General features: G+C 59.0%; 5 protein-coding genes across 5 annotated transcripts; 3 read left to right on the forward strand and 2 right to left on the reverse strand.

Moving 5' to 3' along the window:
* Positions 1-1,312: 1,312 nt before the first annotated feature.
* Positions 1,313-3,081, forward strand: GGS23DRAFT_108355 (protein arginine N-methyltransferase 1). The gene is made up of 6 exons (XM_051510976.1): positions 1,313-1,534; positions 1,657-1,670; positions 1,744-1,763; positions 1,849-1,958; positions 2,136-2,476; positions 2,539-3,081. The coding sequence occupies exons 1-6, from the start codon at positions 1,452-1,454 to the stop codon at positions 3,015-3,017; spliced, it is 1,047 nt and encodes a 348-aa protein (XP_051370861.1). The 5' UTR covers positions 1,313-1,451; the 3' UTR covers positions 3,018-3,081.
* Positions 3,082-4,123: 1,042 nt separating this feature from the next.
* Positions 4,124-5,645, forward strand: GGS23DRAFT_108468 (Lumazine-binding protein). The gene is made up of 2 exons (XM_051510977.1): positions 4,124-4,333; positions 4,441-5,645. The coding sequence occupies exons 1-2, from the start codon at positions 4,303-4,305 to the stop codon at positions 5,295-5,297; spliced, it is 888 nt and encodes a 295-aa protein (XP_051370862.1). The 5' UTR covers positions 4,124-4,302; the 3' UTR covers positions 5,298-5,645.
* GGS23DRAFT_610817 (uncharacterized protein) lies at positions 5,645-8,068 on the reverse strand. Its single transcript, XM_051520353.1, has 2 exons — positions 6,995-8,068; positions 5,645-6,866 (listed from the first exon to the last, which is right to left on the reverse strand). Exons 1-2 carry the CDS (start codon positions 7,971-7,973, stop codon positions 6,031-6,033), a joined length of 1,815 nt encoding a protein of 604 aa, XP_051370863.1. The 5' UTR covers positions 7,974-8,068; the 3' UTR covers positions 5,645-6,030.
* An 887-nt stretch (positions 8,069-8,955) lies between these two features.
* On the forward strand, positions 8,956-11,399 carry GGS23DRAFT_572941 (Phosphoacetylglucosamine mutase). The gene has a single exon (XM_051516659.1). The coding sequence runs from the start codon at positions 9,403-9,405 to the stop codon at positions 11,020-11,022; it is 1,620 nt and encodes a 539-aa protein (XP_051370864.1). The 5' UTR covers positions 8,956-9,402; the 3' UTR covers positions 11,023-11,399.
* A 639-nt stretch (positions 11,400-12,038) lies between these two features.
* GGS23DRAFT_597774 (glycoside hydrolase family 5 protein) lies at positions 12,039-13,577 on the reverse strand (the record flags this gene model as incomplete). Its single annotated transcript, XM_051518669.1, has 4 exons — positions 12,039-12,236; positions 12,378-12,649; positions 12,762-13,083; positions 13,146-13,577. 4 exons carry the CDS (start codon positions 13,575-13,577, stop codon positions 12,039-12,041), a joined length of 1,224 nt encoding a protein of 407 aa, XP_051370865.1.
* Positions 13,578-14,506: the final 929 nt, after the last annotated feature.

Here is a 14,506-nt window from a genome sequence, read left to right on the forward strand (position 1 = left end):
CTACCTACCTACCTACCTACCTACCTACCTACCTACCTACCTATCTATCTACCTAGACCTACCTGTTGTCTTCATCTTTTTTCTACAAACACCATGATCTATTACCCATCTACGAACCTATCTGCGAACCTATCTGCGAACCTATCTTCGAACCTATCTGCGAACCTATCTTCGAACCTATCTGCGAACCTATCTTCGAACCTATCTGCGAACCTATCTGCGAACCTGTGGGAGCTAGTTCGCGCGTAGAATCTATCTATCTTCGAACCTATCTTCGAACCTGTGGGAGCTAGTTCAGGCGTGTGGAATCTATCTATCTTCGAACCTGTAGGAGCTAGTTCGCACATGGAATCTATCTATCTATCTTCGAACCTATCTTCGAACCTGTGAGAGCTAGTTCAGGCGTGTGGAATCTATCTATCTGCGAACCTATCTGCGAACCTGTGGGAGCCAGTTCGCGCGTAGAATCTATCTATCTACGAACCTATCTGCGAACCTGTGGGAGCTAGTTCAGGCGTGTGGAATCTATCTATCTTCGAACCTGTAGGAGCTAGTTCGCACGTGGAATCTATCTATCTATCTTCGAACCTATCTTCGAACCTGTGAGAGCTAGTTCAGGCGTGTGGAATCTATCTATCTGCGAACCTATCTGCGAACCTGTGGGAGCTAGTTCGCGCGCGTGGAATCTATCTACCTATCTTCGAACCTATGGAAGAGGTAGGTAGGTAGGTAAGTAGGAGGTTAGGTAGGTAACAGACGTAAAAGATACAAAGGTACAAAGGTACGTACTTAGTAACCTAGAGGTAACCGGGTAATCCTATGGAATGTACCTTTTTTTAAAATAAAGACATTATGTCCGGATGGTAACTATGTCGGGAAATGGTAATAATGTCAGCCTAGAGTTTAACTCCTTCTTATCACGAGGCAGACACTATGTCCAGTCATAGAAAGGGTTGCTGACATAGTGTCAATAGACCCCCCCCTCCCTGTATGGTATATACCTAGGTAGGTACTTTTGGGCGGGGGTCAGTGGGACGCCGGCGTCTGGACGCAGGGTTTTCTCTCTTTCGCGATATCGTTTTCCCATTTCCGGCGGGGTTATCCTGAGGCGGACCCCATCTGAACGTGGGCTGGCCCGATCCATGTTAGGTTGGCAACCAGGTCGCGCTTAAGAAATTTGTAGGTAGGTACCTTTGGCGTTTTTTCTGCTGCCCCACCATAAGTAGATCAGGTTGTCCCTTTCACAGGCAGGCGCGGCACCGTTACCCCCCAAGCAATTCCATAATAAGTCGGGGAAGAAAAAGCAGGAGAAAAAAAAAAAATAAGTCTTGCGACGAGTTTCAAGCCCAACTTCCTTCTATCTTCAGCATTCATCCGGCTTCGTCTGAACCCAACTCGCCTTCCCTCTCCCCCCCCCCGCCGCCGCAACACCTCGCTGCCATCCCGCACTCATGGCATCCGGCAAGACAGACGTCGAGGCTGCCGAGCAGCAGCTCAAGAGCATGGCTCATTCCGAGCAGCACTACTTCAACAGGTCGGTTTTGCCCGTGCCCATGTCCCACGCCCCTGCGCGCGTGCGCTTGCCGCATGGCGATAGAGAGCCGCGTACCTGCTCTCGGCCACGGGCCTCCCTCGCTGACCCTCGTCGCACGACAGCTATAACCACCATGGTATGACCTGCCGAAGCCCTTCGAGGGGACTGATGTGGACGATGGACTGACAAGCATTGGCGGAGGAATGGAGGGATCCACGAGGAGATGTTGGTACGCGCCCCCCAGAGTGTTATCCCCCCTGTCGTTCACCCCAGCTGGCTGATACCTACATCAATTACCTGTGTCCTGTGATTAGAAAGACGAGGTGCGCACGCGTTCCTACATGAATGCCATCGTCCAGAACAAGCATCTCTTCCATGACAAGGTTGTCCTCGATGTCGGCTGCGGCACCGCCATTCTCTCCATGTAAGTCACGGACATCCCCGTCACCTCACGTAACCTCACATCCCGCCCTGCTCTCTCTCTCTTCTCTCTTCTCTCTTCTCTCTCTCTCTCTCTCTCTCTCTACTTATATATAATATATATATATATGAGTCCCGATTTAGACCCCATCCACTGATGCGTGCGGACCCCCCTCCCCTGCTCTTTCAGGTTTGCCGTACGCGCCGGAGCAAAACACGTGATCGGGGTCGATATGTCAACCATCATCTTCAAGGCCAGGGAGATTGTCCAGGTCAACGGCATGGCAGACAAGATCACCCTAATACAGGGTAAGATGGAGGAGATCGAGATGCCTTTCCCCCAGGTCGACATTATCATCTCGGAGTGGATGGGGTATTTCCTGCTATACGAGAGCATGCTCGACACCGTCTTGTATGCCCGTGACAAATTCCTCGCCAAGGATGGGTTGATCTTCCCGGACAAGGCCACCATCTTTGCTTGTGGCATCGAGGATGGCGAATACAAGGACGAGAAGATCGGATGTAAGTTCCCAACGCCAACCGAGGAACTTCGACGGCGGGGGAGAGAGGCTGACAGACGATAGTTTGGGACAATGTGTACGGATTCGATTACACCCCGCTGAAGGAGACGGCGCTGGCTGAACCCCTTGTCGATACTGTCGAGATCAAGGCGGCCGTCACCGACCCTAAGGCCATCCTGACTCTAGATCTCTACAAGTGTACGAAGGCCGACCTCGCCTTCTCGGTGCCATTCGAGCTGGAATGTCGCCGAGACGACTTCGTGCATGCCCTCGTGGCCTGGTTTGACATCGAATTCACGGCATGCCACAAGGTGATCCGCTTTTCCACCGGCCCACATACGAAGTACACGCACTGGAAGCAGACTGTCTTCTACCTGAACCAAGTTTTGACGGTGCAGCACGGGGAGACGATCAAATGTCTGCTAGACGTGAAGCCCAACGAGAAGAACCGGCGGGACCTCGACATCAAGATCGGCTACAATCTGGATACGCAGGACACTACTCGGTCTGCCGCGGGCTCGTGCGAGTACAAGATGTGCTAACGAGGGAGAGGGCTCTTTCGAACGGTAGACCTTGTATTCCTCCGCCTGGTACCGAGCCTTACCGCCTGACAGGTGGAACTGGCCTGAAGGACTGATATACCTTTAAGGCAGCAGTGAGTCCTGCACGATTACGTGGCGACTGGGGTTGGGATGGCGTTGGGAGGTATGAAAGTCTCTCGGCCTTCGAGTTCTCGGCGGTGGAGGCAGCAAGTCGTCTGCGGACACGCAGACTCTATACCACGCGGGAAAGCGCGAGGAGGACGGCGCCTGTCCGAGCGGCTGGCGAAAATGGTCATGTGCTGGAATTATTTACCCGTTCCCCGTCGCTGCGCTCGAGGGGGGGGGCGATGGTTGAGGCGGTTCACGGATCGGTCGGTCCTGATAATGCTATATAAGCAAAATAGACATGCATGAGCCGACGTTCACTTGTCTCTCTCTCTCTCTCCACCTATACTCATTTTACGAAATCAAATCACTCCTCTGCTTGTCGTTGATAGAGATGTTGCCAGGCCAACTGGCGCTTGTCGGGGTAGCGGAACTGCGTGGGCTAATCTGTACCTAAGGTAGTGGAGGATGCGGAGCGTAGATATGATATTATACGCGACCGTATCACTCGACCATAGCAACCCGGGGCACTACCTCTTCGTGTCCGTGTTAACATTGCTGTCGATATACGCACAGCTTTTATGCCTGCGTGTGTGTGTATATAACTTAGGTTCCTACCTAACCGGGTAAAACCCAAACACGGACGTCCGACTTGCTTCCCTGCAATGACGTAGGCTCCCGGAGCAGGTTGGTACAGGGATCCTCGATAGAACGATGTCTAACAGGACAATGCAGGTAAGTAAGGCGTCTATGTATCTATACAGTATCTGTGCATAGAAAAGGGATCGGAGCGCAGAACTGGCGTCGAGGGAAGGGAGCGGGGAGCGATAAAGAGGGGAAGAGGAGAAGAGGGGCGGGGATATACATATACCTCTAGCATGGCTGCATAACATTATGCATCGGGCAATAAAATATGCAGGCGGGGACACATATGCGCCTGTCGGGTATGATATAAGGCCCCCACATCTTGGCACTAACCTAAAGAGGTAGTAGGCATTTACGTCACATCGTTCCTTGTGGACCTGATTATGCACATCCCTAATCCCTCACTATTCCTCGCCCTGCTGACGTAGCAATGTTACCGTTTTAACCCCTACAATACAAAGAACTCGAGAAGAAAACCGCCCTACTCGACACAACTTACGTCGCCGCAACCGCATCGCGGAGCTCGCTGCCAAACATGTTCACAGGCCTGGTTGAGGAGATAGGAGGTAAGCCGTCTCGACGTCGCCCACGTCTTCTTGCCTCACCAACACACCTAATGAGCAAACGAACGAATAGACGGCTAACCAACCAACCAACCGTTTAAAAAACGTAGTGGTCGCCGAGCTGAACCCCCACGACGAGACGGGCGGCACCTCGTTGACCATCACGCTGCCGGCATCCTCGACGCTGCTGGCCGACGCCCAGCTTGGCGACAGCATCTCGGTCAACGGCGTGTGTCTGACGGCCACGGCCCTTTCGCCGGCCTCCGCTCCGTCGCCGTCTCCGCTGTCCCACGGGTCTGTGCCGGACTCGAGGCTGGACGAAGGGGGGCGGAAGGGCACCTTTGGGGAGAAGTTCTCGGCGAAGACCGCGGCTGCCCCGGCGGTGCCGCCCCCGCTCAGCTTCACGGTCGGCATCGCGCCGGAGACGCTGCGGCTGACGAACCTGGGGGCGCTGGCGCGGGGGGCGCGGGTCAACCTGGAGCGGGCGGTGCGGGCGGACACGCGGATGGGGGGCCACTTCGTGCAGGGGCACGTGGACACGACGGCGCGGCTGGTGTCGGCGACGCCGGACGGGAACGCGCTGACGCTGCGGCTGGCGCCGGAGCGGCGGGCGGGAGCGGCGGACGGCGGCGCGGCGCCGGGGAGCGCGTCCGAGGACCCGCTGCGCTACGTCGTGCACAAGGGCTACGTGGCGCTCGACGGCGCGAGCCTGACGGTGACGCGGGTCGACGACGCCGAGGGCTGGTTCGAGGTGATGCTGATCGCGTACTCGCGCGGCAAGCTCGCGCTCGCCGACAAGCGGCCCGGCGACCCCGTCAACCTCGAGGTCGACGTCCTCGCCAAGTACGCCGAGAAGTCCATGGCCGCCGGCTTCCTAGGCGCCCAGGCCGAGGCGCGCACCCGCGCCGTCATCGAGGAGGTCGTGCAGAACGTCGTCGCCCAGGCGATGGGCGGACATGCCCCCTGAGGAGAGGAGGGGAAGACTGTCGGGGTGATGGGGGGGGGGGGTGCCGGCAAGGTCCCCTACCCCCCACTGGGGCGAATCGGGTCAGACTGGACTATATACACTCGGCTGGGAACTGGCAAAAAAGGGAAAACCCAACTTCTTGTCGTTCGTGAGCATATCTTCTTTTAGGACGAACGGATCAGGTCGATCCAGGGTAGGGGAAGATGTGAGATGCCCCCTCTGTACTGCACTCTCCCTGGCCCGTACGGATATTACCTTGTCTTAGCTTGAGGGATGAGCGCCTCTTCTTATACTACGTAGATAGATTTCTTTCTACCTGGCTACGTCCTATATTTGCCAACAGGTTGCGAGGTATATCTATCTGCAAAGGGTCCCGAGCTGCTCCTCTTGCGTTCCTAGTTCGCGCGTGCGTCGGGGCAATATTCAGCATATCCTAGATGGCTTCCTATAGGACGATACGGGGGACGCCATCGAATGGCATGCGGTCTTAGAGAGCCGCGGAGAGGCATGGCGGACGGAATCAGTTCTCAACGTTTCTATTTATACCGGCCGTCGCTAGCGAGCGAGTCGGCTTCCAACGAGGCTCTACGGACTGTTAGACGAAGGCTAACGGGCCATACACGCGCCAAAGCTATTTACGCCCTGGAAATGCAACGCCGGAATCCGACTACCCCCTTTCCCGCCCCGAAGCGTGCTCAACTCGTATTCGCTCGCCCTCGCTCGTTACCGAGGCTCACTCGGCGCCCCAGACCTCGGCGATGCGCTCGCTGAGCTGCTTCGAGATCTTCCTGCGGCCGACGAGGTTGCCCGTCTGGCTCCAGACCATCTCGCGGCGGCGGCGGTCGCCGTCGGGCCCGGCGCCGCAGGCCTCGAAGGCCTTGACGAACCCGTGGGGTGTGGGCCAGCGCTTCTGGATCTCGAGCGCGCGCTCGCCCGTCACCTGGCGCGTGCACATGAGCATGCGGAGGAAGAGCTCGCGCAGGGTGGTGAGGTCGGACTTTGACGCGAGCGAGGCGAAGGCGGGGTAGGTGACGTGGTGCTCGGGGGCGGGGGGCGCGGCGGCGCGGAGGCGGGCGAGGAGGGGGAGGTAGTTCTGGGCGGTGAGGACGTGGGTGGGGATGACGAGGAGGGGGCGGGCCTCGTAGCGGCGGCGGAGGAGGGCGGTCATGCGGGCGAGGTAGCGGACGGTGTCGTCGACCCTGGCGGTGCGCTTGACGAAGTAGCCGCTGAGGACCTGGGTGGAGGCGACGGCGGAGCGGATCGCGTCGGCGCGGCGGTCGAGCGCCTCGGCGTCCATGGCCACGTCCTCGACCACGTACACGACGCGCCGCACGCCGCACCGCGCCAGCCGGAACTTCTGCTCGTGGAACCGCCCGTCCCGGATGCTGCTCACCAGGTCGTCCAGCCGCTTCCGCTCCACGATGTGGTCCAGCACCACCTCGTCGCCCTCCGCCCCGCCCCGCCCCAGCAGCGCCCCCGCGTCCCGGCACTTGGCCACCCACAGCGCGTCGCCGAGCTCCAGCGCCCGCACGATCGGCGGCGCGCCCTTCTTCGCGAGCTCGTCCTGGACTGGTTGCGAGAGAAGGGGGAGAAAGGTTAGATATAGGGTCTCGGTGATCAGCAAGCCACGCTGTGTTTTTTCTGCTTTTTTCCTTCTCTCGGCTTCGTAGGACTGGCACGGGGGGAAGGCTACTTACTGTAATCTCGGTCCGTCCTGGCGCGCACTTCGCGAACGTCGAGCACCAGGCGCACCTCGAAAGAGCCCGGGGGCAGGCAGATGGGCTCGAAGTTCGGCAGCGCGTCGGCTCCCGAGGACGAGTCGCCGTTGGCGACGACGTCGTAGTAGGCCGACTGCTGCGGCTGCGGCTGCGGCTGGGCCTCGGCGTCGGCCTCTGGCGACGGCACGCGGCCGGCGACGACGCGGCCGGCCTCTTCGACCTCGCGGGGCCGGGGCGCCAGCGGCCTCGCTACGGGAGCAGGTGCCGCCGCTGCTGCTGCGGCCGCGGGCCCGCCGGGATTCGCCATCGTCTGCTGGATGCGGCGGGCGACTTCCCAACCCTCCTCGGTGAGGTGGTACCTGCGGGTGGGGCGGCCGCGCTCGTAGACGAGGTCCTTGTCGAGGAGGGTGCGCATGGCGCTCCAGGCGGTGTAGAACTTGGTCGGGTCGGGCGGCGCGGTGAAGGAGGCGTCGCAGTGGGGCTGGGCGAGCTCGACGAGCTGCGGCTTGGTGAGGCCGGCGCGGTCGCCCTCGGGCAGCGTGGCGAGGCCGAGGACCAGGGCGTAGGCGCCGGAGCGGAGCGTCGGGACGTAGGGCCTAGCGCGGCGCTGGCGCTTGGGCGGGCGGTCGGCCGCGTCGTCGCTATCGTCGTCGTCGTCGTTGGCGAGGTCCCCGAGGCCCGGCAGCCGGGCGTGGCGCGGCCGCTTCGGCATCGGCAGCCCGTTCTCGCGGCAGTGCTGCTCCAGCTGCTCCGTCAGCCGCTCGCACAGCTTCGGCCCGAAGCCCTTGAGCTGCGCCAGCTGCGACGGGTGCGCGAAGGTCACCGGGCACGCCCGCAGCGCCGCGTGCGCCTTGCGGTACGTCGTGAGGCCCTTGGAGTTGTGCTCCCGCGCGCGGACCACCCACTCCTGCACCCACCCGAGCAGGAGCGGGTTGGCGCACGGCGCGTCGGAAGACATTGTTGTTGTTCGCGGCGTCTCGGGTCGGTCGGTCGGTCGGTCGGTCGGTCTGGGTAGTGATGGCGGTTGTCGAGCGTGAGGCGGCTAGGGAGCAAGCACAAACATAGGAATCCGTCGACGCGACCGAGCGCGTCTATGAGTATCCGAGACAACAGCCAGACGCCAAGTCAGGTGATGGGAGAGTGGGACGGTTACCTGGGGCAGGTACACTGTGTACGTACCGAGGCTTGCGCGCGTGGCGGAGCTGGGTCCTGATGAGGTAATTATGGCGGCCCCAAGGACGCCCCACACACACATCCCCACTCCGACATTCCGACCGCCCCATCGATAAGCAGGGATAAGACGGGAATAAGCAGCGCCACGCTCGGTGGCTTAGGCGGATACGGGCAGTGGATCGCGCCATGCGGTACATACTATAAGTAGGGTTAGGTGTCTCGGTACGCCTACTCATACATCGTCGTAGACCCGAGGTACCTGGGGAGGTAGAAGCTCACCTCCTTCGGTACCTCTTAGGAAGGTAGGTAGGTACCTAAGCTCTGAGTGGCACCCGACGAGGTGTGCGAGGCCAAGCTGGAGCTCGTGTCGGACCCGCTGCTGCCAGCTAAGTCGTGCATAGCGTCGGTCGCAGTGGCTCCTCTCCCTGCAAAGCCCGCAGGTCGGGTAACGTCAGATTCAGCGGCAGGCTCACCTGGGCGGTGGGTACGTAGTAGGGGCACCTAAGGTAGGATGTAGGTAGGTACGTTGTAGATCGGTAGGCAGGTACCTGGGTCGGTACGCGGCGGACGGCGCCTACGGTCTGCGATAGCCACGTAGCTGCCCTAGTACCAGACTAGTATCACGCTCCGTACAGGGTACCTCGGGGCGGGGTGGTGCTAGGGAAGCAGACGGGGGCGTGCACGTATCTAGGTCGGCCGATCGGTCGGCAAGGTAAGAGCAGTACCGTGGAAAGCAAAGGAAAGTAGCATGCGAGGCGGGGCTTGGACAACCCTGACCTCTCGCTCTTTCCCCCAGCTGGTGATGCTGCTACGTAGCACATGGCAGGCGCGCATGTACCATGGACTAACCTCTCCCCGTGTTAGGTGGTACCTCCCCCTGCCGTCCATGAGGGGTCGTCTACCTCGTATTAGCCTGCTCGTTCGACGCCTTCACCTTAACATCGCAACTTATACGCCCTTTTTTTCTTCCGCCGTCCACCTCCCTCTCCTCTCCTCTCCCCGTCCGCAATCCACCGCCGTAACTGACTGGTCATTTTGTGCTGTCCCCCCCCCCGTCCCCTGGGTAAGTAACCCTGACGGAAGCGAACGGCCGCCTCGCGCTCGTCTGCATCGGGAATAACCAAGTGCCTCCCGTCTCACACTCAACACGTCCATCCCCTAGACCGCCTTCTAGTCTCGAGCATCGAACGCTGGTTCCGCTGCCGTTGCCTACCATGGACCGAGATCTGATCCTATCTGCTTCCAAGAAGCACGACATCGTCCCCGGTAAGGTCTACAAGTATGGCACCGCCGGCTTCCGCATGAGTGCGGACCTGCTGGACGGCGTCACCTTCCGAGTCGGTCTGCTGTCAGCTCTCCGGAGCCGCAAGCTCAATGGCCAGGCGATCGGCGTCATGATCACCGCCAGCCACAACCCCGCTGTCGACAACGGCGTCAAGATCGTGGATCCCATGGGGGACATGCTGGAGCAGGAGTGGGAGGCGCACGCCACGAACCTCGTCAATGCCCCGAGCCACGACGAGCTCGTCGACTACTTCCACAAGCTGGCCGAGACGCTCAAGATCGATCTGTCGGCCCCCGGTAAGGTCATTGCCGGCCGAGACACCCGTCCCTCGGGCAAGACGCTCGTCACCGCCCTGAGCGACGCATTGGCCGCTACGAATACCACGTATGTCGACTACAAGATCCTCACCACCCCCCAGCTTCACTACTTGACTCGCTGCGTCAACACCGAGGGAACCCCTGGCGCGTACGGGGAGGTCAGCGAGACCGGATACTACAATAAGCTCATCCAGGCTTTCTATCGTGCCTTGCGCGGACGTACCATCTCCGGGAAGCTCTCGGTCGACTGCGCCAACGGCGTCGGTGGTCCCAAGCTCAACGAGCTTCTGAAGCACCACGACCCCTCCAAGACCGGCCTGGAAGTCAAGGTTTACAACGACGATGTCCTGCGTCCCGAAGTCCTGAACTTGGACTGTGGCGCGGATTTCGTCAAGACTAGACAGCGAGCACCCGTTAGCGTAAAGCCTGCTCCCGGCGAGCGGTGGTGCTCTCTGGACGGCGATGCCGACCGCTTGATCTACTACTGGGTCGACCCAGAGACCGGGTTCTTCATGTTGGATGGCGATCGTATCGCCACCCTAGCTGCTTCGTTTATCGCAGACCTCATCCGCACCGCCGACTTGCAGGATAACGTCCGTATCGGCGTTGTCCAGACCGCCTACGCCAACGGATCGAGCACCAAGTACGTTGAGCAGCACCTGCAAATCCCCGTCGTTTTCACGCCCACTGGTGTCAAGCACCTCCACCATGCTGCTTGTTCGTACGATATCGGCGTGTATTTCGAGGCCAACGGTCACGGCACCGTGTTGTTTTCTCAGAACACCTGGGCGGAAGTCAAGAGGAAGGAGCCTCAGTCTCCAGCACAGAAGGACGCCCTCGAGACGCTCAGCGCCCTAGGCGACCTGATCAACCAGACGGTTGGGGACGCCATATCGGACATGCTCATGGTGGAGGTCATCCTCGCCCACAAGGGGTGGTCCCTGAGAGACTGGGCCATGACCTATCAAGACCTACCTAACCGGCTCGTCCGCGTCGAAGTCGGCAACAAGGACCTGTTCCAGACCACCGACGCCGAGCGAAAACTCAGCCAGCCGGAGCACTGCCAGGACGACATCGACAAGGTGGTGAAGAAGTACACCAACGCACGATCGTTTGCCAGGGCTAGCGGGACGGAAAACGCCTGCAGAGTGTACGCGGAGGCGGCCACGAGGTCCGAGGCTGACGAGCTCGCAAACAAGGTAGCCGCCATCGTTAAGGCGTATGGCGGCTGAAGAGACACCTACGCGGATGAATCTCCTTCCCAAAAAAGCATGTCAGTAGGGGGTCCGGACCGCCTTTAGGAGAGGTGATTTTTTGGTTGGATATGTAGTTGCTAGAACACTCGGACGGCTCAAGTAGCTAGGAACCCCGTACCAGACGGGGACATGGAGGTTGCGAGGGAAAGGAGGGAAATCCAAAAATTCGGTGTGCACGTCGACATGGGGCGGGGGGCGAGGAACCTCTGCTGCGTATACTCTGCCTCTCGATGTATCTCTACCTAGACGATGCCGAGACAGAGATATTGGGAGGGGGGGTAAAATACAGCTACTTAGTCGAACTAGTGAGAAACAACTACAACAACAATAACAAAAAAAGACTTGGTCCCGTTCTCGTTCTAGCTACGTCGATGTGGGATGTGCCAACCCAGGAAAATAGCCTCTTGACGTCGGGCCGACGACGGCGAGGTAAGGCAGGGCCGCGTCCGACCGAGGCCGGGATCGGCTGTCACGGAGGTACCTGAATTAAGAGGTAGGTACCTACCTAGTTTATAGAGAGAGAAGTCGGACGGAGGTTAGGATGGTGGAGTGGTGGTGCTCTTCGGTGCTTGCCCGTCTCCAACTCGCGTACCTGCTTGTGTTTATGCATGTATGCGCCATATGAGTAGGCGGGCACCTACCTAGGTACTTACCTACCTAAGGTACAGGCAATCTGTGTCCGATTTAGTAGGTAGCGCTGAGCGCCGTCTGCCGGCCGACTTGTCTTCCAAACGGCCTTATTCACACTCTTCGGGAGCTTTACCTGCCCAGCCCAAGATGCTTAAATACTATAATTGGGCAGGTATATGGAATAGTTTGTAGTTCGAGTTCCTTTAGGCATTTGTCCTTTAGGCATTTGTTAGGTATATATATATATATATTCCGCTTTGTTTCTAGGGGCTAGCCAAACACCCGTCCTCTGACCTCCCTCCGTCCCCCACTCACTTAAGCACCAATAACAGCGGCTAGGCCGTCATCAAACCTAAACCACGCTAGTGGGACACCGAAAGAGGGGGCGACTCAGGGGCCGGGCACGGGACGGCGGGCAGGGGTTCGTCGGGGGCGATCTGGCGGCCCTGGCTCATGGCCACGAGGTGCTTCCGTACGAGCTGGATGCGGCTGTTCTGGTTCGCCGTGTTGCGCGGGTTACCGTACTGGAAGGTGAGTCCGTCGCCGTGGTTCACAAAGGTCTATATTCGCGGTTACTTTTTAAAGACAAGAGAAATAATTAAGAGGTAACGGAGACAGAAGAAGGCAACGGGTGAAAAGGGGATGCGAACTAAGGCAGGGACAAACAAGTGCGAGAACCCGAGTAGCAGGAGTAGGCTCACCTTACAGTCGGGGGCGTTATGCCCAAACATGCTCCAGAACGTGTCCCCGACGGCCACAGGACTCTCCTCCAGGATCTTAAAGAAGGACTGCAGGTTGGCGGTGTTTCCGCCGACCCAGTCGTACTCGCCCGAGAAGAAGGGCTTCCCGACCGCCCCGACGGTTCTCAGGTCGTTCTGCAGCTTTGCTGTGTCGACCGGGTACATGTGGTTGGAGAAGATGTCCACCTCCTCGATGTCCAGATGAGTCTTGTTGATGCCGTACGTCCCGTCCACTACGCATAAGATGTCAATGTCTAATGGCGCAACCCCGAAGGCTTTTATTTGAGTTGTGACCCTTTCTCATGTGAGGGTAAGAGGTGAAGTGGAGTGGACGGATCCACGCACCCACGAGCTTGTTCGGAGCAAGGCTCTTGACGTATTGCGCGATATCCCGAACCCAGTCTGCCGGCGAGTTCATATCGCCCCATACGGGACCCAGAAGCTCGTTGCCAGTCTCGTAAGCGAATATGGTAGGATCTTCGGCATATTTCAGGTTGTTGTACTGATTCCTGTGAGTCAGGAGCGTCTTGATGTAGTCTTTGAAAGTAGCAACAATGGTGGCATTGGTGTAGAACTGCTGGATCAGGGGGTTCTTGTCATCCCTGGTCCCGGTGAGGTCGAAGCCGGCCCAACGGAGGAAGTTATATTTTCCACCGTGGTAGTAGTCCTACCGACGCATGAGCTCACACAGTCCCCCAACGGTCCGTCTTGTGCGGTGCTCGGGCTGACATAGTTATCCACGAGGGGTACCATAAGCCTGACTCCGTACCGGCCGGCTTGGTAGACAGCCCAATCGATCGCGTCGAAGGCCTTCTCATTGACCACTCCTTTCTCCGGCCAGACACTCAAGGGGTTTCCGGTGCTGACACCCAAGGTGTGGCTGCGAATCGTGGTTCCTCCCAAGGCTAGCACGGTCGCCATCACCTCGGTGATGCGTTCCTTGGTAGGATAGCTGGCTTTGGTCGGGGCGTAGTAGGGCTCGCCCACCGGCGGCACCACGTTCTCATCGAGGCCCAGCCAATAGACATTGGGCCCGACAGCTTTCCAGGGCTTCCCATCGACAAGCAGGGTCGTCCCGCTGCGTACGACCGGGGCTAACTTTGCTGCTCTGCCACCAAGAGCAGAGGCGAGGAGGCCAGCCGCGGAGAGCGAAAGCTTCATGACTAGGTACTTGATGTCGAAGTGCGGCGGGAGAAGCTTAGCGTCGACGCACTGCGACGAAAGGCGAAGGGAAAGGGCGCCGGGCAATATACCCGCCTACACAGGAAGGCATATACAAATACGGAGAGGATGCTAGCAGGTGGTGGACGGTGTTTTGATCGCCCGCGGAGGGGAGCATTCCGGCTAAGGTCGGGGCGCCGAAATAGCAGGTGCTGGCGTTGTGCATTGCGGTCCAGGGCCAATGATAGATAGGCTCGATATAGCAGCGGATATGACGAACTACCTACCTGGTAGGCATCATAGCCTGTAGGTATTCTCCCCGTAGCTACGCAGCTAGCATGAATATCCGGGTCGTACGTTGCAGACGAGCTGGTGGTGGCTGGGCGCTGTGGTCCACGGTTCACGAGTTTTCTGTAGGTACGCCGATTGTACCTAGATGACCCATACTATAGGTAGGGCAGGTCGGTGGGTAGGCATTGGGATCTCACGATGCTCACAGAGGTAATTGTTTCAGAGGGGGAGGAGAAGAGAGGGAGAGGGAGGGAGTAGTGCAGTGCAGATATGGAAGAAATCGAGATTCGAAGCGAAGTGAGACGTCGCTTCCGGAGGATTCTTATGATGATGAGAGGCAGGTACGGGACGCGGAGGGCCAAGCATCCGGGGCTCCGTCCTGGCATACCAATACTAGCGATACTGTAATACGGGTGCAGAATTACCTACCTTAAGAGACGTCGGCCCGTCGGCGTCGGCTGGCTGCGAAACGAAACCTTTGAAAAACGTGCGATGGCCCCTCTCCCGTTCGCAGCCAGCAGCACAACACCCAGCAGCGCCCACGGCCGCTAAAACTGCCAGCCCCTGGCCCGCGTCGGTATAGCAGGTCCTCCCCTATAACCCAGCCCGCCATGCGCCCTACAACGCCGGGCCACCCC

The sequence above is a fragment of the Durotheca rogersii genome (assembly GCF_024521655.1).
Source record: "Durotheca rogersii strain YMJ 92031201 chromosome Unknown GGS23scaffold_14, whole genome shotgun sequence".
NCBI classification, from domain to species: domain Eukaryota; kingdom Fungi; phylum Ascomycota; class Sordariomycetes; order Xylariales; family Xylariaceae; genus Durotheca; species Durotheca rogersii.

Coding starts and splice junctions, on each gene's coding strand:
- GGS23DRAFT_572941 (XM_051516659.1), top strand. CDS start 9,403: ATGGACCGAGATCTGATCCTATCTGCTTCCAAGAAGCACGACATCGTC.
- GGS23DRAFT_610817 (XM_051520353.1), bottom strand. CDS start 7,973: ATGTCTTCCGACGCGCCGTGCGCCAACCCGCTCCTGCTCGGGTGGGTG. Junction 6,867..6,994: donor CAGGACGGACCGAGATTACA/GTAAGTAGCCTT, acceptor TCTCGCAACCAG/TCCAGGACGAGCTCGCGAAG.
- GGS23DRAFT_108355 (XM_051510976.1), top strand. CDS start 1,452: ATGGCATCCGGCAAGACAGACGTCGAGGCTGCCGAGCAGCAGCTCAAG. Junction 1,959..2,135: donor GGCACCGCCATTCTCTCCAT/GTAAGTCACGGA, acceptor CCCCCTCCCCTG/CTCTTTCAGGTTTGCCGTAC. Junction 2,477..2,538: donor CAAGGACGAGAAGATCGGAT/GTAAGTTCCCAA, acceptor GACAGACGATAG/TTTGGGACAATGTGTACGGA.
- GGS23DRAFT_108468 (XM_051510977.1), top strand. CDS start 4,303: ATGTTCACAGGCCTGGTTGAGGAGATAGGAG. Junction 4,334..4,440: donor CCTGGTTGAGGAGATAGGAG/GTAAGCCGTCTC, acceptor TAAAAAACGTAG/TGGTCGCCGAGCTGAACCCC.